Consider the following 24,348-nt stretch of genomic DNA (forward strand, 5'->3'; position numbering starts at 1 on the left):
AAAAATCCTACGATGCATGCTCAAAAAACTTAATTGAACACTTTAAAAGTCCTAACATAACGATTACGTTATGGGTTTGATGTTTTTCAGGTTGTCCTTTCATTCTGAGAGGTGAAAATGTCGCGTTAGGGGACAACAGAGAAAAAAATTGATATTCCAACCTACACTTGTATTTATCAAAAACTCTGCTCTGTCTCAAACTTTAGAGCATCTATTTGTTTTAGAAATTTGATCATCGATAGTCACCGAACAATACTGTACACTTAGATTTTTGAGTTTTTAGGAAATTTTTTTCACGACCGCTGCGAACGCTGCGTTAGGGGACAACACCAAAATGAACACAAACGGTTGCATATGAAGTGTTGTCCCCTAACGAGACTGAAGTATTTGTTGAAGCTCAAACAAAGCGATGTATATTACCTCTAAACCTGTAAATAAATCAAAATAAAGATTTGAAATGCCAAACCAGATGTATTTCTATTTTCACCTTTATGTGTATTTGACGAATGATATATAGAAATCAAATTAATATGGATTGAGAACAGGTTACACCGCATACCATAGTGTGGCCCGGTATAGAAGAGATTATAGACCACAATCGCCACTTTCTAATGGATTGAAAATGGTGGTTTCAAGTAGTTTTGATATACATTATTGACATCGGATAATATATGGAATAAAATTAACTGTTTGTTAGGGTGACTCGAAATTTGTTTTTATTTTGTTGACCAAATAAGTTTTTTTCAAGTAATTTTGGTGCACTGACTTTGTTTTTTGACATTATAAAATCTTGAAAATAAAATTAACTGTTGATTAGGGCAAATAATAAACGTCATTGGTGGGTGGTTCAATATTTATTTTCTTGTTGCGTTTGTACAACTGTTTCTACTCATAGATCTGCAAGACGACACTTATTAGTGATGATTGCGGAAATGTAGCCGTTTTACGCAATTTTTGGAAGAGAAGGGTAATTTTGAAGGGGTCCGCGACCGCCCAGGATAGTTTCGAAGGGGTCCGCGATGACCCAAGGTGATTTCGGAGGGGTCCGCGGAGCAAACAAGGTTGAGAACAGCTGATCTAAATGATTGAAAACTGGAGAATTTCGTTTGTTTGTTTGTTTGCTTATTTATGACACTTTACACCTTTGGGTGGTGCATTCGTGTCAAGGAGAATTTCGTGAAATTGTATCTTTTATTAGCGGATTCTAAGAAATGCGTATCCTCAGGATAACATTTTGAATTTAACGTGCAATAAAAACATTAAAAAGCTGCGTTAAACTACGATGTTTGGTTCATGTTAAAGAAAATCTATCCCGAAAAGATAAACCGTCAATTTGAAAGAATGTTTAAGGAGGACGAGTGAGTGTTATTCCCTATGACCAAATTCTTCCGCGCGCTCTCATACTTATTTGGCATTCTAATGCGTTCCATTCTATATCTTTGAAATCACTTCGAACTCTGTTCTAAAATTGTTGAGTTATGCTTAGATAGTTAATTTACTGATAGATGTAATAAAAAACTTGATTATTTTTCGATATTATAAGGTAGGTCTCCCCCTTAATGGCAACCCCCGTTTGGTTTGGCATGCGACGACTTTGCACCGGTCTTGGACGTAACAGCTGGAATTTCCTTAGCAGCTCCCGCTCATGGTTTTTCCTGGTGTAGTGACTGATCACAACAAATCTGCAAAGCAAATGGCTGATGTTTTTTTTATTTACGTGACTTTAAAAACAAATTCATTCGTCACATCGACTGAGTTTTTTTTAACATATTCAGTACCTCATGACGTGGATGGTGGAATTGCATAGTATTAACTTCTGCTATATTGAGCTTCATGTTCACCTTCAACAATAGCTCCACTACACAAATTGATGGCGTTATCGGACATTTTGAAAAGTCAACAGCAACCCAGTTAGACCGCATCGTAAAATAATCATTATTCAATAGCGATTGACCCAAATGGCACGTTCCCCATGTTGATCGGAGCTTTGTGTCTTGCCGTGATTTGTCTTTTCATGATTTCCTGATGGGTAGGATTGAAGTAGTGGTTGTTAAGGATAAGGAAAATGACGATACACAGAACATAGAAAATACGGAAGTATTTTTCACTTCCAAGGGAATAAGACACTTCTCGTTGAGCGGATATATCAACAACCTTAAAGAGATATTGTCATTAAAATAATTAAATTTAATATAGATCTTTACCACACTAGCTTAGGAACAATCGCATATCCTTGAGTTTCAGCTCCCTGTAGATAGGTTCATTTATGTTTGGAGAACCAAAATCCAGATTCGCAATTTCATTACTGCAGGGCAGTTACATATCAAGTGATATAAAGTTCCGCGATCGGATTCACAAAGATCACTCGAATAATACTCGGCACGCTGAATAGTATCTATGTAATAATTTAGTTCGAAATGTTTAGTGTGCGCCCTGACTACAACACTGTGTTTGAAAAAATGCCACAAATTGTTGGACATTTTCGGGTATATCTGAACAGAGGCACATACATGTCCAACTTGCAATTTATATGCCCAAAGAACTTTGCATTGAACTACAATTTATTTATCACACTTTCGACTTATGAGACTAATTTATCGGTCACGGTAAATTTTATTCTTCATCACATGCAGGTTTAGTGACTGTCAGCTCGATCTTCACAGATCGAATAAACTGGTATAATTATGCGCCCGTTACCACCAATAGCATGCAAAACGCGATGTTGCTCATTACGGTTGCCAATAATTCTGTGCGGAACAACAGTACTATTTGAAAGTATACATGCACGAGGCATTTCACGTGGATTGGTCATGCCATTTTTGTTGAAAGCTACGAAGACAGGATTATATAGCTTTCCAACATAGAAGTGTCTTTTATAACAATTCTGTTCTTGGATCAAAGTTATGGAAGTTTTTCCTTCTTACACAAAGCGGGATAGTTACTGTATCTTTATACTGAAGTGTTACTCTTACCATACTCGATCACAGCATTACACATTTCATCATGAACACTTATTGTACAGGAACTAGAAGATACCCGAGACGTTGGCTTATAATCGCCTGTAGCGAACCCCCTTGAAATGGGACATGACCATGATTTGAATCTTCACGATTGCGAAGCAACAAATGTTCACTGTGTCAGAGATTCGCTTGACACGTTAAGGTTAAGACCCATGGTACTCCGTGCGCGATTGGCATATTTTAGTCCCGCCAGCCATTCAGTCCACGGCACGGAGAATCACCTCCTTCGTGTTATCGTTCTCGTCCATGTCGTCATTGGTACTGCATTCATGCTGATTACGGTCGGATGTTCTTATTTGTTTCTTGTGCTTACGGGTCACTGTCGCAAGTTCCGATCGAAGTAGGCATCGACCGAAGGTGGACATAAATATTTACTCGCGTCACATTTTTGCTTTGCGAACAGGAACAAACAAGTCTCAGTGTGGAAGCATTTGTCGTGAATTCTGAAAAATGGATCGGTTGGAGTGTGTGGTGAAGAAAGGAACTAATCCGGTTGATAGACTGGATGCACTGAATTCGCCGGGAGTGGTGTAGGTGGCAGCAGAAACCAGATTCAGCCAAAAGTTATACATGTCCTGCCATTGAAGTACCTTCAGAAGTGAAGAGCGGATTAAGTCATGGAAAGCCACTGATACAATATAAGCTGAGTGAGCTGCCACGGATGGTTAGGAAGTGACCCGAAGTCTGCAGATTGATGTGTTCAGCAACAGAGTATTTCAGCACAACTGGCTGGAGATACCGGTGAGATCGTTTAAATTTTAATTGAGTCGTTGAATGGTACTTTTGGTCCTCCGGTAGTCGCGTCATTTTCTGCGTTTGGACCGCATGAAGCTCTATGTGAGGCTTTGCTAGAGCTTCTCAGTTATGCGACTTAAGTAGGGTCTATTTTCATTTATCTGGTGTTCTCTTCGTTTTATTAGTTTTTTCTTGTGTTATTAATACTAAAATATTAATAATTTAATAGCTCAATTCTAGACAAATATCTGATTGGAGCTTAGGGGCCGGATGTCGGAATTCACTTTCAGGGGAAGTTCTGAAGGAACCACCATTACCCAAGCACGGTGCATAGCAGTTAACGAAAGAGAAAATTTTTCTCTTTTGTTTGCTGCCAACGATTGTGTTGGGCGATTGGTGGTTCGTCCGGAGTTGTCCCCTGAAGTGAATTTTGACAGTTGAGCCCTAATCATAAACATAATCATATGTTTATCGAGAATTTTAAGATAAAAGTTATTGAGCGAGCGCTTTATCCTAGGCATTTTAGCCAGGGCAAGGTGCCTGTGCCATCCCAAAGGACCAAAGGAGCGACATTAACCTTCTTAGCAAACTCACTCCCAACGATTTATCATATCCCCTTCAAACGGAAACGGTTGGTACGGTTGTCCTCGTTTCTTCCTCCATTAAGATTCGAAATGATTCGTTAATCAAATTATTCATTAATTGAATAATTTGAGTGCCGTTTAATTTTGAAACATCTTCAAACCCAACTCTGCACAGTAGGCCTGGCCGTTTTAATATTTGCGACATGTGAAAATATGCTTCAAATATTAATATTGACAAGAAAAACACTATAGAATAACTGTAGTGTATTCCAGGATGCTTTTCAATACTGACTGTGTAAGGGTTAGAATAGAATAGAATTTGATGTTTTATTGGTGGTTTGGGGTAATCTTTATTATGTCGGGTGTGGGAAACGGTAGTTGGTGTTGCGGTACTGGGTACGATCGTTGTTAAGTTAGTGTATAGTAACCTGTTCCGGTCAGGTAGGATGGAATAGGTTTTGTCAGGCGCATTCTCAACAAACGAACACCCTTACGACAGCATAAACTGCTAGGTCACTTTACGCTTATCATGGCATGCTGCAGACTCAGTTGTTTCGCATTCAATAAAAATGCCAAAACATCCCTACTCCTGCAGTAGAAGGTGAAGGGTTAAATCGTCGGAAAACTCTAAGCTTTACTCATATGACCCTATTCAACGCTTTTCTAAATTTTCTACCTTTGCATTATTGCTCTTCCTTGAGTACTATGGTTCTTAATATTAAAAGACTTCATGTTTTAAAATATTAAAATACTTCTTCATGTCATGACCTACTCAAAGTCGGTAATAAAAAAATACAAAAAAACTGCTGTGTTTTCCAGGACGCTTTTCATTATTGGTTGCGTAAAAGTTAGAATAGAATAGAATAGTATAGTGCATAGTTCAGTGAAACGAATCAAACCGTAACACATAATACTAGAGCATTGCTCGACAAAACTGATTTGTCGCTGTCGAGCCCATTTTGAATTGCCGGTGAGACATCCGACTCTCGATTTTTGGAAGCATTAATTCTTTGGCTCTCTGTGACATTTCGTTTGCTCTGGTCAATCACGTAATGACAACTGCGAAATCTACGATCATCACGCTCCTGCTCATGCAAACAGCCCACGTCAAATGTAATAATTTATAAATAATAATCTATTTTTATTCCCACTTCCCATTTTTCAGATACTGTAGAACCCACCAAACGAGGCTTAAACGTAAACACTCGCGATCGCGCGAGAAGAAAATTCTCCAAAACAAATTGTAGCCGGCCCCAGTCCGATTGGATCTAGAATGAGGAAAAGCAGCACCGGACAAAAATATGCAGATCACATGTAACCTTCGTTTCAAGTTACTTGCATCAGCGCCGTTTTATGCCAAGCAGTGTGTGCTCGAATTTTGAAATCAAATATTTTTCCGCTCGGTCGAGCAGCGTGGGATAGATTATTTCAGTGGTCCCATTGGATAGTGATCGACGGCCAATGACGTCACGCGTTTGACCCATTCCCAACCACCTTCGTGTTGTGTGTGTACGTGTATTTAAGCTTCTGCTGGTTCCCCGTCCCCATACCCGTCCGATCGATTGTTCGTTGAGGCATGTGAAACGGATCAAGTTTCACGACTGAAACAACGCGTTCCGTGGGGCGCGAGTGTAAATTCCAAGCAACACACACAAATCGAACGTTTGCTGAAGTTGCCGGTTGGTCAGTTAGTCACGAATCGTCGACCCATGGATTTAGTCATGGCAGCGCCGACCAAAAGTTCTTCGCCCCACCGGATTAAGGTCAAGAAGGAGGTATGCAGCGAACCGGAAAATATTAAGGTAAGCTTTCGGTTTGAATATTTGCGCGTTGATGTTGCATTCTGCGCCAAAATGATGCACAATTTTCGTATTTTAGCATTTCACCGATTCTCCACGGTCAAAATTCTCCCAGGACCCATTAATAATCCCACTTGCTTGCGGGGTCAAGTTTCCATTTTCTCTGTCGTTTCGTCGCAATTTACAGTCACAGCATGGATAACAATATGGTTGGTAGTGCAGCAATAGGAAGCCGGAGCCAGGTTCGCGGCTGCGGTAATCCAATCTCGTCGTACATGGTGAATGTAATCGGATACCGTCTGATTCGTATCGGATATAGAAGAACTTTTGTTCGTGTTTTTTTCGTAGAGAAGAGGGTAATGCTCTTGAAGTGGGACAGAATGTTTATTTGGTGTGTCTTTTATCGCTAGTACCAATCATCTTTCTGATGTTCGTTTGTATCTTTCTTTTTATTGATATGCTAATTTTATGGCACTTCAAATGATTAATCTGTTTCTTGTATAAACTAACAATGATACCAAATCATTTAGGAAAACCCATCAGGGGATTCCATCTAGATTTATCAAACGATTTTTAAAATAGTTTGCGTAAGAATACCTGAAGATTATATGCTTATTTTTTGATTTGAACAAAAAATGATCGCAACACACGCCTACGCTGCACATAATCCTGTAGTCCCTGAAATTCTCTAATTATAGACAGTAAAGTTTAAAGTATAATATTTCAAGCAAGAACTCAATTTAAGTTTTAGTTCAATAATGATGATAAACTTAGGTTCGATACTGACTTTACATAAACAATAAACAATAGTTATGTTCTGAAATGAGTCACTTTCAAAGTCGGTAGCCATCAACCACATTTCTTCAATCTTGTTCAGTTATGTGTGATCCTTTCATAAAATACCCATTCACAGTCAAAGTATTATTAACGTGATTGCAACTAAATGTTCTAACAATATGCTCACACGCTAACCAGGTAAGCAATTATGTTTGAATCAATTTCCACAACCTACCGCTTCTCGTGCCATCCTTTATTCCGCACTAATGTGTCGTCTGTCGGTGATAAAAATAGGCCCTTCGAGGTCTAAACATTTCGCAGATAATGGTATTGGGTTGCAGGCAGGTACCTACTACACATCACACACCTTTGTAATAGTCGCCCCTTGACTTTAGGTTGTAAGTGATGTAGGGAGAGAGAGAGACTAAAACAGAGTATGAATTTCAGAAGCGGTTATTTTTGGCCAAAAATGAGGGAACTTGTGTACGAATGTTGTAATCGGATACTGTCGTTTTTCGAGCATGTATTTTCTTGTGACGTGACTCGCTGACTGACTGACTGACTGGCGGGTTGGGAGATGAGCGCGTCAATGCGATTGTAGTTCAGGAAACCGGCTTGCTGAGATACACAAAAGGTTTGTCGGTTGAATAGGGTTATGAGCACATTCTAGTTACGCTTTAGACTGAATATGAAAGGCTCTAAAAAATCTTACATTTGATGACAAGTAAAAATATATGTAAATCTTAATCCCCCATCTGATTTGAACTGGGTTTCACATTAAAATAGAGACGATGTTTTATTGATTGTTAGAGTATTGGTATTGTGCCCTTTATGCGTAAAATGATTTTTAACCCAATTTTCTGACTAGAGAGTAATATAGCCTAGCCCATCGTATTGGATCGTTAGTCGAACCATGTTTTGATTTCGCTATTTTTTATCAGCAAATTAGAGCTTAATTCAGCTGCTTTTTTCGCGAACACAAGTTGTGCTTCGGTTTTGGCATTAGCGTCTATCTACATACGTACAAAGTCTGTGCAAGATACTGATGAGACTCAGTCCATGACTTGCCAAAACATTTTGAGAGTAAGAAATAGTTCTCACTATTCTCTTTCCCGGGGTTCGGGAAATAAATAAACTATTTTCCGGGAAATCCTGGCAATGCAGAAGAAAAATAAAATTATTGAAACTTTATAAGGTAGCTGAGTTTATAAAACGTCAACTTCTTTTGGATCATTTTTCTTGGATATATAATCTAAATTGTAGTTATCAAGGTTACGATTAATTTAATAATTGAATTATTTAATAAACACATAAGTAGAAACCTATTAGTTGTCGTTTTGTAATTATTGTAGTTTTTAGAACTAGTGTACAATTATTATGTGCTAGTCGTGTGTCTATCTGTGCATGTGTTCGTCTGAGTATTTGTGAGAGTTGGATCAGGGAACGGATGCAGAACTGGCGTATATGATAGAATAGGGGCTAATACCTGCGGTTTTAAATTTGTGCACTCGATTCTATTCATTCGGGAAGGTCGATAAATTAAGATACAATTAATTTACCGACGCACGCAATCATCCATTCTCGGTCAGCATAGCACGATGAAAGTCTAACAGAATGCAATTGTCGTTAATTGTAAATAAACAACATTTGCTGCATTTGGACGAGTTAAACAAGTTTGATTGCATGTTACATGTGCTCTTCTCTTCAACTTCATTAGTCTGTTTTTTTTGTACTTCTATCATTTTGCTTTTCCATTACTCATGTATACCAAAATAGTACCAGTCAATTTATACATTTCTATTCAATTTCTTCCCATCTTTTTTTCTTTATTCGGTATGTTATGATTTATTTTATTACTCTATCATTGTACTATACTCTATCTATACTCATACACGTACAAACATACGAACGCTCGTGGCCTTCGCGATAACAAAAAACTTGGTCACAAACGCGACCATGCGATTGCAATCACCTATAAATACTTACCCCCACGATTTCACCAACGTTAAAATACCCCGGTAGTTGGGTAAACGTAGCACCTATAAACTTCAGATTCACGGTGCGCCCGCGATCATTCAAGAATACACGCCACATGATTATGAAATCGAAATTATTCACGCGAAGTCACATACACGTGATAAACATGTAAACATACAAATGCTTGAACCCCTCGCGACCATCTACAGCACCTACACCCGCGATATCGCAAACATGATAATATCCCGGTGATAAAGTGAACGTCTTCGCGCTTATACATTTTCAAATGTGGTCTCAAGCGTTAACCTAAAAACTCCCGCACGATCATGAATCGGTCACTTCCGGAGATTTCTCTCCTTGGTATCAGCAAACTAAGTGCCATACCTTCAATTGGACCAATTAAAAAAAGAAAGATCTCATATCCACTGGACAACACGTTCCAAGGCGACATGACCGGGAACTCTAGTGGAACTCTCACTTCCTGTCAGAATGTGAATTGTACACCGAAAACTAAATGTCAGAATGACGGTAGGGGTGGGCGTAGCGTAGTTGATAAATCGATTGTCTTGTACGCAGCGCATCTGGGTTCGAGTCCCGACCCCGCACACAGGGTTAGAAATTTTTCATAAGAAATTTTTCTAACCAGAAGCGGCGAATAACCTTAAGGTTAAAACTTCTATAATCGAAATAAAATAAAAAAGAATGACGGTCCGCATGACCATCCAAGAACGCACGCGTACATGTGAATGAACACACGGTTACAAAATCAAATTTTGTACACGCGAGATCACATGCACGCGAGCACACGTGACAAACACGTTAACATACGAACGCTTAAGCCCTTTGCGATCAACAACGCACACCTACGCCCACGATCGCGCAAACGTGATAACATTCCGGTAATAAGGTGAACGTTTTAGCACTTACGAAATTTCAACGCGGTCTCAAACGCGAACCTGCAACCGTCCGTGTTCGCGCGATCATGTATCGATCACGTCCGGAAATCATTACCCTCTGTCCTAGCAACTTAGGTCCATAAATTCAGTTGAACCAATCAACAATATAGCTCATATTCACTAGACAACACGTTCCATGGCGACATGGACCACGAATATGGAAAATCTCACTTTCTTCTAGCATCTGAGCCGCACACCAAAAATTAATAAGTGTTAGATTCTCGGTTTACGCGCGTTCATCCAAGAACACACTCGAATATGTGAAAGGCACACGGTTTTCAAATATAATTAGTACACGCAAAGTTACTTAACGTTCAAATGCTCGAGCCCTTCGCGATGATGCACGCGATCGCGAAGTCTCTTTCCCCACACATATCTGAACCGTACAATGAACATCACATTCAGAATCACGGCCCGCTGCAATTGACCTTAAGCAGTGTTTTAGTGGGCAACATAGCCTGTCTAGTCTGCAATTGTAGTGTGTGATACGGAGGGGGAGCCATTCTTCATACACGATTAAAGAGTCATCATTTCACTCAGACAAAACCATGCGTATTCCTTACGCACACTAAATGCCTGCTGGATTAGTTCCCTAGTTGGGCTGGTAAACACTAAACAAACAAAGAAATTAGTTTGCTCAGTTCAAAGAAATGTCTGGTCGATTGGCATCACCCAGCGGGTACAAATTTTATCATTTTCTCATGCTCTCTATTATTCTTCCATTGATTTTCGTGAAATGTACCGTGTTAAACGTGTAAAATAGGATGAAAGGCAACAAAGTGGAAGTTGATTCGTTATAGGTAAAATTCAGAAACATCAAATTTCTTGACATTTAGTCTCTTAGTTTTTTTCATCTTAATGTATATATCAATTCTTTTTAATAATATTTTTTATTTAATTCATTATCCCTGTAGTAAGAAAAGCTTAGAAATCACATGATAGAAGTGTCATTTAAGGAAAAAACCACAAAAGCCCCAAGGCGGAGTATTTGTAACATGTCATGAAAACGTACGCTGTATTGCAAATCAATTTTTCCACCGAATATCAAATCGAGTTCAATTATGTTTGGAAAATTTTCGGTGTTGGAATAATTCTATGTTATTTTGTCAAGATTAAATGGAACATTTGGAAGCGAATATTTTGCTCGTCTATACTTAAATTTTACCGGCGCATCTAGATTCACTGCGAATTTTTCAATTTATTTTATTTATTTTATTCGATTTTCGGCAGATACCGTACAGATTAAGTGTTAATGAGTTAAAAGTTTATAATCGCTAACTTATAACTAGATTTAGTATTATGATAGTCAAAGAGTTCGGAAGTTTCATTAAATTTGCGGCAACATCTATCTACCGGATTATTCTGGCCGTATGTTGTACGGTGCCTAGGGATCCATAAAACCGGCCGGTTTCTTATAACACGAGGAGGAACAAACAAATTAATCCTTGAAAGAATATCGGGAGAGTCAATATTGCTCGACAACATATCAAAAATGAACATTCTTTGCAAGAAGGTACGACGTGACTCCAGCGTTGGCAAATCTAGTAGCATACATCTATTATTATACGGTGGTAAACGGATAGGGTCGTTCCAAGGCAGTTGTCTTAAAGCAAACCGTACAAAGCTTCTTTGAACACGCTCTAATCGATTGCTTTGCACGGCGTTGTACGGCGCCCACACTTGTACAGCGTACTCCAAAATGCTACGGACCAGTACGCAGTATATAGATTTCAGAGTGTAGAAATCCTCGAAGTCAGCAGTGTTTCGTTTCAAAAAACCCAATGTTGCAAAAGCTTTAGCCGTTGTCGCTGTGATGTGGTCGGCGAAGCGAAGTTTTCTGTCAAATAACACTCCCAGGTCACGGATAGATTCCACGTACTCGATGACACACGCTTGAAGGGTATATTCGCAGCGCCTTAGAGTTATCGAGCGCCCGAAGCTTATCACCCTACATTTATCGACATTGATCTGCATTCCATTCAGCGAGCACCACTCTTCAATATTGACTATATCCTCTTGGAGCACAGCTGAATCGAGTCTCGAAGCAATGGAGCGAAAGATTTTCAGATCATCAGCGTAGAGTAGTTTTCCAGACTTGATGCGGGTGCAGAGATCGTTGATGAATAATATAAAGATAAGTAACCCTCAGTGACTTTCTTGAGAGACACCGGTTGGCGTTTCAAATACGCTTGAGCATGTGGTGCCGATTCTAACAAAAGCGGATCGTTCAGAAAGGTAAAATTGTAACCACCTGGTTACCCACGGAGGAAATCCTAATCGCTGCAGTTTCATAACCTCAATGTTGTGCGGCACCTTGTCGAATGGATCGTTTTACATTTTCTTTTCCTATGGATCGTTTTGTAAATATCCATGAACCATAATTTAACGTTCGATATATGAATCATTTCTAATGTTCATTTCTACATCTTCTATGGAGCAAGAAAAATTATTTAGCAAACATTTTTATCAAATTTATGGAACTTTTTCTGACATTTTATTGCTCCATTTTGTAATACCGTGGAGCATTTTTGTCGATATTATGGAACATATCGACGTGTTTTAATGTACATTGTCAATATTCTATGGATCAATGTCAGGAAATTAATGGCGCAAAATGTATCATTTTATGGAACATTTCCAATATTTTTATGGGGCATTAGTTGATTTTAATTGCTCTTTTATTACTATTTTAGTGCTCTTTTGCGACCATTTTATGGTTCAATTTTACATAATCTATGGATCAAATCACCCCTTTTTATGGATCATTCACACTGTTTTATGGATTTTCAGTTTTGTTTTATGGAACATGGACAACTTTTTTATGGATCGTTTTTCAATTTTTTATGGATCATTTTTGTTGTTTTAGCGGCGCAAACTTAGGGCTGCCCTTTAGCGAAATCAAAATATATTGCATCAACTTGCTGGCGCTTCTCGACGGCTGGAACTAGAAAACTTGTGTACGTCATCAAGTTCGAAGTTGTCGAGCGTTTCTTTACAAAGCCGTGCTGACGTTCATCAATTATGTGTGAAGATGCAGCGTACATTGCGTTGTAAACAAACTTTTCCAGAACATTGGCCAAACAATTCAGAAGCGAGATCCCTCTATAGTTTTCAATATTATGTGTGTTTCCTGCCTTATGGATAGGAACTATAGCAGCTTCTTTCCACACACTTGGAAAAACATTTTCCGTGATCGAGCGCTTGAAAATAATGCTTACTGGTACAGAAAGCGCTCGGGCACAATGTTTTATGAACAAAGGAGGCAAACAATCCGGACCTGGCCCTTTCAACGGGTCAACGCTGGATAAAGCTATCAAAACATCGGTAGGGCAGGGGAGGCTGATATTATAGGTTGGCAGTGTTTCAAGGTAGTCTTGCGATGGGTAGACAGGAGGGCTGGTAAATACATCTCGAAAGTGATCTGCAAAAAGATCCACCGATTCGGCTGTGGACTGTGAACATTTGTCTCGAAGATAAACATTTTCTGGAATACCCCCGGAGCGTCTTCTCCTATTTATAAAGGCAGCCCTAAGTTTGCACCGCTAAAACAACAAAAATGATCCATAAAAAATTGACAAACGATCCATAAAAAAGTTGTCCATGTTCCATAAAACAAAACTGAAAATCCATAAAACAGTGTGAATGATCCATAAAAAAGGGTGATTTGATCCATAGATTATGTAAAATTGAACCATAAAATGGTCGCAAAAGAGCACTAAAATAGTAATAAAAGAGCAATTAAAATCAACCAATGCCCCATAAAAATATGGAAATGTTCCATAAAATGATACATTTTGCGCCATAAATTAACTGACATTGATCCATAGAATATTAACAATGTACATTAAAACACGTCGATATGTTCCATAATATCGATAAAAATGTTCCACGGTATTACGAAATGGAACAATAAAATGTTAGAAAAAGTTCCATAAATTTGATGATAATGTTTGCTAAATATTTTTTCTTGGTGTAAAAATGAACATTAGAAATGATTCATATATCGAACGTTAAATTATGGTTCATGGATATTTACAAAACGCTCCATAAGAAAAGAAAATGTAAAACGATCCATTAACATGTGCTTATGCACCAGAAAAATTAAATTTAATGAGTTCATGCGAGATTTTTGCTATTCGAACTAATAATAAAGTGTATTACATTTGGTTGTAATGTCAAACTACAACAAAAAATGCATACATTATAGTTAAACTTGAGCTTCCGTATCCCACTAGTCAGGAAACTGACCTTAGCTAACCTGAAATTTTTATGGCAACTCTTTAAACGGCAGGGTATCTATGATATTAGCGCGCTGAGAATTATTAGACCACTAACACAGGCTGGCATGAGTCGCAAATACCAACTATCTGAAGCGAAAACGGACACTTTATACACGAACACTGACTAATGTGGCTACGCCACATCGCGTTCTAGTGCACTGTCCGACTTCGCTGCCGCTCAGTCGGCTTTAAACTAGCTATATCCCCTATGTTTAAGAAAACCGGGCAAACGAGAGGACCCCAGGTTCGCTTTCAATTCTAGCTACGGGTTAATCAATGCCTCGTCCAACGGATCCTCAGCGGCTTTGCGCCGCTTTGGATCCTTGGCCTCGGATATGCGGCCAAGCCGCATCACACTAGCTCCCAGTATAAGCTCACTTGTTAAACACTGTCACTGTTATGAGTATTATTAAGCACAACTTATTTTTTCAGTTTACCATAAAATTTCGCATGAATTCATTAAATTTAATTTTTCTACTGCATAAGCACATATTAATGGTTCGTTTTACATTTTCTTTTCTTATGAATCGTTTTGTAAATATCCATGAACCATAATTTAACGTTCGATATATGAATCATTTCTAATGTTCATTTTTACACCAAGAAAAATTGTTTAGCAAACATTTTCATCAAACTTATGGAACTTTTTCTAACATTTTGTTGCTCCATTTTGTAATACCGTGGAACATTTTTGTCGATATTGTGGAACATATCGACGTGTTTTAATGTACATTGTTAATATTCTATGGATCAATGTCAGTTAATTTATGGCGCAAAATGTATCATTTTATGGAACATTTCCAATATTTTTATGGGGCATTGGTTGATTTTAATTGCTCTTTTATTACTATTTTAGTGCTCTTTTGCGACTATTTTATGGTTCAATTTTACATAATCTATGGATCAAATCACCCTTTTTTATGGATCATTCACACTGTTTTATGAATTTTCAGTTTTGTTTTATGGGACATGAACAACTTTTTTATGGATCGTTTTACAATTCTTTATGGATTATTTTAAATATTTTATATGCAAAAGTATATTTTCCCATTTATAAACTTCCAGAATGTCGAGGGATTATTTCGCAGGTTGCATTGGACTTGGTTGAGATACTCACCGAATGCACTGTTTCGGGCTGTTTCATATTGCAGCTCAATTTGTCGAAGAATAACTTTGTTGTCGTCGGTCCTGTGATGTAAGAATCGCTTACGTTGCTTCCGTAGTACGTTAATTTTACGTTTATATTTTCAACGCACCCTCAAATGAAATCAGAAATGGATGAAAATATAATAATTAGAGGGGGCACTCCAGGCGAATGACGCAGTTTTCGATTGCGCCCAACTATATGCAATTCGAATAAGGCGCAAACATTTGTGAAAGCATTATGGCCGCTTTCTCGTTGTAGCTGATTCGTTGACAGCCGAAAAACAATGATTAAAGATGTATCGTCGACGCCTTCTCGTTGTTGCAAATTTGTTTTGTTGAATTGCCTGCTAGTATTTTCCGAGTTTGCAAATATTTTTGTAGTATGTTGCTTGGAAAGTGCCTTTTTAAACCGAAATGCTCATAGCAAAAAAAATCATTCTGAAATTTAGTAGTTCTCGAGATATTTTAAGTTTTTTTAATAACACAATTATTTTGTTTTATTATGACCTACTTTTTTTTCGCATTTTTAGGTTTTTCAAAAGGCCCATAAAATTTCAATTTTATAGTTTAATCATCAGACCCTATGGTTGAATAATATTTTGATTGTTTTCGTGCAGCCTCTAAATAGTTTACAATATCGCCTTTTGATGTCAAAGAAAAAGTAAAATGAAATTTTATGGCTCTTTGAAAAACCTATTGTTGTTGATGGAGAAATTCGAATAACCTATAAAAGTATCGTAATAATACAAAATAATTGTATTGATAAAACATATCTCGAGAACTACTAAATTTCAATATTTTTTGCTATGAGCATTTTGATTTTAAAAGGCATTTGGAATCACATTCACTAAGAAAGTTGTATTTTTGAATGCAAATACAGGGAAGATCCGATTATATCAGCATCCGATTGTATCAGCCCCCGATTTTATCAGCTTTTTGACCCGATTTTATCAGCCTTATATGTAAATTGATAGTTGGAAGTTTGATGGGCTCTAGCAGACGAAGCAAGTTGATTTCGAGTAAATCCTTTTTTGAGCAAATTTTTCTTATCTTAGAGATCCGAGGAATGCAAAAAAAAAATTTAATGCTTTTTTAAATTGTGCGCTATTAGACCCCCTTAAGGAAATTTAAACTAAATAATAATAAAAGGTTATGAGGCACATCTAGGGACTAAAGAAGGATATTTTAAGAGCCCCGATTTATTAAAAAAAAGATAAATATATATCACGATTTTATTAGCCTAAAATTCACCAAGGGGCTGATTAAAATGGGTCTTTACTGTAATATAAATTATAAAAATATGTCTAGATTTGTTGTTAGGAAAACATTTTTAATGAAAGGTTCTCCATTCAGCATATTTGTAGCCTGAAAAAGTTTTTTTTTTTGCGTTTTTAAATTGATATATTTTAGATTGTTGACATCTTACGATGGAGAAACACGTATAACTTTTAACACGAATTAATTGTTTTTGTTGGAGCAAAATTTCAAATACCTCGAAAACTAATGCATTTAAGAAGTTTGTGATATTAAATGATACTTGGAATCATATTCTGTAATATAATTGCAGTTATGTTTGTCAATTGGGTCATTAAATGAAGAATTAAATTATTTTGTTTCATAAACCGATAGAGTTCATCTTTCTAAATATAACAATATATATGTACAAGCTTTTAAAGGTTCAGAATGATTTTTAATTGATTTTCTAAAAAATGTGAATACTACATCGTTTGACACTATCGAACTTCTTTGACAGTAAATTTGGCCACATGGGTTGGCATGTTTGACAGCTACCACAGCAAAAGGATAGGGATTAAGGTTTCTCAATGGAAGATGTGTAACCCGCCAGGGTAACAATTTAGCACTGTGTGAAAATGTATCCATTTTTTGTAAACACTCCCTAGAGTGCATTATTTATGTAACATGAGGCTCACCGCTGTTCCTTATGATCGTTCACTTTTTCTTGTTAATTTTGTTTGTTTTAGCTTTTGCGATTGATTTTGTTGGTCTATATAGGTGTAGTAAATTATGTTTCATATTTCTGTATAATTAACATAGACATTAGTTAGGTCACCGTTCTTCTTTTGCTGTTAAATTGATTGCTGGTTATGCTGCAAGGGCGATGACAGCTATGCACCGAGACGGTTTGTCGTTTTCGTTTTGGTCGGGTGGAAGGCGGCCATCGCAGTGATAGATCAGTTAGTGACGAACCAAAGATGTTATCAGACGCCCGAATTAACAAATCCTTTTCGGGACAGTTTACCACCATTGCACAGTGGTCCAGGAAGCGAAATTAGCGGGAAACAATTGTTAACGCATTCATCTTTAGGTTTAGAGATTTGGTGTCTTAGAAACATTTATTGTGCGTGACAAACAGCATCTTTTGGCTGAAACGGTTTTAGGGTGGCCCTTAAAATGTCAAAGTTGTAGACATTATTTCAAATTGTAGTTCAAAGAGAATGATACTTTCTTCTGCAATATTCTAGAACAATTAATTCTGAGCAACGTTATTGAAGATACTAACTTTGTATCTCAAACTGTTTTCATTTTATAGTGAGTTCCATATCATAACTTAGGGTGTCTCTCAAAAAAGCAGTTTTCTCCGTACAGTTTTTTAACATGATTTTTCTCACAAAAGTACCTTTCAGTGTACTTTTAGAGAATGATTAGAGGCAACTTTTGCTGAAGAAAGAAAATTTTTATCTTGTCTAGTTCAAAAGTTATACTTAATTTTCACGTAAAAATACGCCCTTTTCAAATGTCGATATCTCAAAAGGGGGCAAACGAAAATTGATAATTTTGATTGCATTTGAAAGACTGTACTTTTGCCTACAATATATTGAAAAATTGGAGAACGCTTTTTTGTCTTTCTTAAATAAATCAAATTTAAGTAAAAGCATTTTTGCGTATAATCCTACAGCGCTCATATTAAAAAAAATATTTGTTTTACGCGGATTCTGTGAATTCTTATAAAGACTTTTCAAGGATCACATACATTTGGAGGTTTTTCATAATGCAGATAGGGTAAAAACCACCAATCACCAATGACTTGACCTATAATTTGCTTTCAATTATTGCCAAGATTTCCCAAAATCTACACAAATTTACAAGCGATTTGGTTCATTTGCAGGAACGGTTTCAGCAGGTAGCAGTATCAAGATCTGCAATCTACTAACCTCAAACCAAAAAACAAAATTGACCTTCATATAACAGTATTGTTGAAGTAAAAAAAATCTGATATCCTTCTGTTACATAAATGCATCAAATTATTCAACATAGTTTTTATTATTTTTAAATGAAATAAGAGAATCATTCAAGTACTTTAAAACGACTGTCGTAGATTTGGTAGACCACTCTGCAAAGAGCTTAATTGAGTGCATCAAGTGCAATACTGAAACCCAGAAACTAAGCATGATTTCGATTATCAAATGGGGAACTGATGAGAGTTCGACTCATTGCAGCTAAGATGTAACGATTTCCAGTATTACACGCACTAGCAGTAATCTTTAAAAGACGCGCTTATTGTGGTTTTTAAATCATCAAACTAATCTTCTACTACAAAAATTAATGGCTATGATCAAAGCTTCATCGACGAAGATGAAAACAGAGAATTGCGCGAATGAAACAATTCCTATATACAGTATGTAAAAAATTAAAGACACCCCTTTATCGTTTCAGTAGTTTTGGTCATAGGAAAGGTTTGTTGTATTGTACGATGAGCATTCTTTTTAAATTTTTGATATACCGTTTACAGCCAACAAATAAAAAAACTAAATAAGCTACTCGTCGTAATAAAGTGTGGCAGTCTAGTGGTGGTAATGGGATTAAATAGAAAAGAACGAGGGTGTCTTTAATTATTTTACATACTGTACATTTAGGCTTCTTTATGTAGGGGATGCGCGCATAAAAAACCGCCTAAGAAGACTTCAGTGTATATTTGCATTTTCGATAGCTCCATTATGTTTGTTGGTGGTATGGTAGGGTGGAAGTAAGAGGAAAGCGATTATAGTTTCTATTGCACTCGTATACAAGTTATTTAATATACTGGTTCTCAGGAATAAAGCAAATATATTGACCCTAACGCATTGATCATAATTTATATGCATTTCAAAGATTGTACATAGGTCTAGAAATTAATGACAGAGTGTGCCACCCTAACGAGTGAGCCCAAAATAGGGTCATCACCCTATTTGCAATATGAAAAGCCTGCAAATGTATGTGATCCTTGAAAAGTCTTGACAAGAATTCACAGAATCCGCGTAAAACAAATATTTTTTTAATATGAGCGCTGTAGGATTATACGCAAAAATGCTTTTACTTAAATTTGATTTATTTGAGAAAGACAAAAAAGCGTTCTCCAATTTTTCAATATATTGTAGGCAAAAGTACAGTCTTTCAAATGCAATCAAAATTATCAATTTTCGTTTGCCCCCTTTTGAGATATCGACATTTGAAAAGGGCGTATTTTTACGTGAAAATTAAGTATAACTTTTGAACTAGACAAGATAAAAATTTTCTTTCTTCAGCAAAAGTTGCCTCTAATCATTCTCTAAAAGTACACTGAAAGGTACTTTTGTGAGAAAATTCATATTAAAAAACTGTACGGAGAAAACTGCTTTTTTGAGAGACACCCTAAGTTATGATATGGAACTCACTATAAAATGAAAACGGTTTGGGATACAAAGTTAGTATCTTCAACAAAGTTGCTCAGAATTAATTGTTCTAGAATATTGCAGAAGAAAGTATCATTCTCTTTGAACTACAATTTGAAATAATGTCTACAACTTTGACATTTTAAGGGACACCCTAAAACCGTTTCAGCCAAAAGATGCTGTTTGTCACGCACAATAAATGTTTCTAAGACACCAAATCTCTAAACCTAAAGATGAATGCGTTAACAATTGTTTCCCGCTAATTTCGCTTCCTGGACCACTGCATTGTTGCCATTGAAGTAAAGTGTGTGCGTGTGATGGTCAGTTGAATCTGTCGTAGAATGCCGGCCCGTAACACCACGTAAAAGTGGTGTTGATTCTACATTAAAGGGTAACCTAAACGTTAAGCAGTGTTTTCACTACCCCGGCTAAACATCAAAAAATCGAATCATTGACCGTTTTCGCTGTAGAGGCTAAGTCAAACGAGCCAAGCTCTCCTCTACAGCTAATCGTCAAGAATAACGAAGCAGAGCGGCCTAAGGTTCCTCCTGGGAAGATTACTGCGGAGACTTCCGGGATCGTTTACGGTGAGTAGACGATCCGGTGATTTATCGCCACCGTTGCTAGGGAGGTTCCAACAAAGGAGACAAGCTCACTTCCCTAGCTAAATGGCACAGACCGCTCTCGGAGCAGTGAATAAACATGACGAAGGGGCCTCTACTATTGGCTCGAATCAAAACTCGTAGAAATGTCAATTGACGATAAGTTCATCCGGAGTGTTCATTTGTGTTTAAATTTTGCTAGCGTTGCCAATTTTATTTTGATTCCACCACCCAATGTAGGCGTAGCCACACCGCTTTTGCGCGTGCTGTCCGACTTCGTTGCCGCTCGGTCGGACTTCAAATAGGGATAACCTCTATGTTTGAGTAAGCCGGGCAAACGAGTGGATCACAGGTTCGCTTGCATCCGATGGCGGGTAGAACAGAACTAACTGTAACTGTAACTCGTTCACAGATAGTTTTACTGTTTAAAAAAATTGATTTAAAACTTCTGGTAAAAAGTAAAGCAGTAAAAATATTTTGACGAAAGCAGCTTTTTAATATTTTTTTAATCTAGTGATCACGCCGTCGATGTCTACTTTGTGAGCGGGAATGTAGACACGGTAGTCCTTTGTAAAATATTTGTCGTCAGTATCACAATGTCACAATATTGAACTAATCTGGGCGTGCTTTCGAGTTATATGCCGTGGCTGAATATGTCTGTATCAGTTTATTAGAATCGGTCTTTTTCAGGCGAGTTCATTTATGCACGGTCCTAGAACCCGAGGCAAGGTGAAAAGCTAAAGATAGAGAATACGAGAGATATAAGAAATTGTAAGACGAGTCAGACGATAGTAAAGCAAAAATGTGGTAATCTACCTTTTCTCGATGTACGGCTGGATGTTACCGATACCAAATGGCAAAACCGATAGGAAATGTCAAAAATAATGTGTAAAACTATTAACATTAGTAGATCTTAAAAGCGTATTTGCTTTAAAAACAATGTCGTGTCGGCATATGAACTGGTAATTCGATTCTAATATTATTCACCGTCAATCCACAAACCAGGTGTTCCTAAAAATTGTCTCCTCAGTGTACTGGTCTTGATATGAAGTCTATTGAATATGACGAATTTCGCGCCAACTTGAACAAATGTTTGCAGCACCCTCTCAGATTTTAACGAAACTTTTTGTACATGCGAACTTTGTCAGAAGAAGCCACTTTGCATACTTTGTTTTTCCAAAAATGATCTGGACTGTCTTTTGAAAAAGGTCAAACTTTTTTTTATTTATTTCAAATGGCTATAGTCTAAAAATGACAAATCGTACCAAAAAATGTTGTAGGAGTGATTTTCACAAAATTTGTCAAATTTTTGAATAAGAATATTGAAAAAATTCTTTATCGACTTCTACACTTAAAAAAATTGATTTTAAAAATTTTAAGGCCGATTTACAAAAAAAATCTTTGATTTGGATGAAATTTGGTTCCAAAATAGGTAATTATGTTCCCTACCTACCATTATCATTCTAATCCAAGTGTCCGCCTTCTCATTACCCGGAATGAAGTACTGCGAAATAATTCAAACTAAGGTAATCTGCTATGATTTTTCAGATGAAGTACTCAAAAATTCCCATGTTTTCCCCAGGAATTAAAAAGAGTGCTTTCCATTCTCCATCAAACGGAGAGCCGCCTGTAACTGTAACGATGTGGACATGGTCTTTGATAGGTAAATATAAAACCATAAATTTTGTGGGGAGAATGTTGGCAGCACAGCCTCTTTGATGATTGCACTCACCACTACTGTCATAATAATTAGCATAAAAGCGACGAACGTTCCGTGTATTCCAATCGAAGACGAAGCATTGTTTCTGTGATTATCTGTCCGTTAATCCGTTGACGGACCGGTGCCAATAATCGCGTTTTTCAGCTTTCATCAAGTTTTTAATTTGCACTTGTAGCGTCGCGTATATTGGAAAAAAAATTCGGGTGATCCAACGTTCAAAAGTCCCCTTCGCATATAATTCTAAGCAATCTCTGCCCACCACGAAGTAGGAGACTATTCATGGTTGTAGAGACTGAAATATATGGACCCTTGGGGTTTTTGATGACCCATGTGGAAATTCCTGCTAGTTTCCAAGATTACCGAGACCAAGAACCACTTACTTCGGTTTTATAACAGCACCCATCAATGGACACTCTCAGGCCTTCACGAGTAAGCTTAGGAGAGAAAACCTTATTTTCCTCTTTCGGAAATTTATAGGCATATTAGAAGATGTTCCCACAATGGAACTCTCGCGCTTTAGTGTACAAGGAAACGTAGAAATTAGTCGTTGTCGGTGGCGTAGCGCTCTTTTGCATTATCGGATTAGTTTAGTTAGTTAGATTATTCGCTGCAGGCCCAATTGTTTGCAACAACGGCGGTTAATGCCTCGCAGCACAAAAAGTCAAACAGGTAAACTAGCCCCGTCCAAAAGATCGAAGTTTGGAAGAGCACATTCGGCTAAAGGTAATGAGGCTGATGGAAAATAAGTTGTTTTCTTATACTCCTTGATTTTTCCTGAACGCAATTGTTTGCGAACCAGAATTTTCACTGGCCGAAGCAAAGGATTCTATAAGGAGCGAACTCCATGCATCGCAATTAAGGCTCGTGTTGGAGACTACACCATCAATCTCTACTTTCCGGGCGGGTACATAGACAAGATACTTCTTCGTACACGGCCAAGTGGTATTTAGTTAAATTTCTCATATATCGATGCTGTTAAATGGCTTATATTTGCCCTCATTCAAGTTTGTTATGAATATATACCAAATTACTTACTTTGATACTTTTTGCATGTATCAGGCAACTAGAAGTTCGAAAATTGGATTCTGAGACGATTATGACTTTCATTGGTTTAGTTTTCGATGAAAATACACAGGAAAAAGAATTCAGTTTGGACAAAAAAAAGTTTTTTTCAAATAACTTTTTTTCCTTAAAAGTGCCCAACTTTAATTTTTGACGGTAGGAAGGGAACATAATTACCTATATTGTAAAAAAAAATTTCATCCAAATCAAAGTTTTTTTTGTAAATCGACTTTAAATTTTCAAAATCGATTTTTTTCAGAGTAGAAGTCGATGAAGAATTTTTTTAAAATTCTTATTAAAAAAATTGACTAATTTAGTGAAAATCACTCCTACAACATTTTTTGTAGGATTTGTCATTTTTAGACTAACCATTTGAAAAAAATGGTAAAAAAAGTTTGACCCTTTTTAAAAGACAGTCTAGATCATTTGTGGAAAAACGGGAAAACAGAGTATGCAAAGTGGCTTTTTGTGTCAAAGTTCTCATATACAGAATGTTTTGTTAAAATCTGAGAGGGTGCTGCCAACTCTGAACACGATTTAGCGCGAAATTCGTCATATATGCTCCGTCCGCTGTACTCAAACATCCAGCATCAACTGATTCCACGAATCGACGGTAGTTATATTTATTGGTTATATTTACCATTGAAAGTAGTTATAGTTATGGTGTAGGAACAAATATTTAACCGTTATGTGTCCGACGGGGTACCCGAATTAAGTTCCAATTAATGAAATTCCAGTGCATTATCCATAGCTGGAAATTGAAACTTTGTGAAATCTTAGAACTTCACTAAGTCAATTAAAGTCAGGGTCAATAATATTGTTGATGTAATAAGGGGAAGTGAGGAGTGACTCCAGAATTTTTGACTACGTAACAGGTTGACGAGGGTACCCCGGTACCCACAAAACTTAAATGCCAATAACTAAGGCAATCCCCAACCGATTTCGACACTTTTGGATGTTTTGGATTTAGGAACTCACCCACTTTTAGACTTGGGTAAAATGAATCGAGTTAGTTCATTTCGTTCCCCGGAATCCGGATCG

General features: G+C 37.1%; 1 protein-coding gene across 1 annotated transcript in view; it reads left to right on the forward strand.

Annotated features, from left to right (window-relative positions):
- The first annotated feature begins 5,508 nt into the window (after window positions 1-5,508).
- The window catches only part of LOC131686746 (sine oculis-binding protein homolog), a 95,806-nt gene continuing 76,966 nt past the window's right edge, over window positions 5,509-24,348 (forward strand). Inside the window, exon 1 of the mRNA XM_058970696.1 lies at window positions 5,509-6,141. Coding sequence (XP_058826679.1) covers window positions 6,049-6,141 — 93 coding nt within the window. The 5' untranslated portion in view covers window positions 5,509-6,048. The remainder of the gene's footprint in view (window positions 6,142-24,348) is intronic.

The sequence above is a fragment of the Topomyia yanbarensis genome, chromosome 3 (genome assembly GCF_030247195.1).
Source record: "Topomyia yanbarensis strain Yona2022 chromosome 3, ASM3024719v1, whole genome shotgun sequence".
NCBI lineage: Eukaryota > Metazoa > Arthropoda > Insecta > Diptera > Culicidae > Topomyia > Topomyia yanbarensis.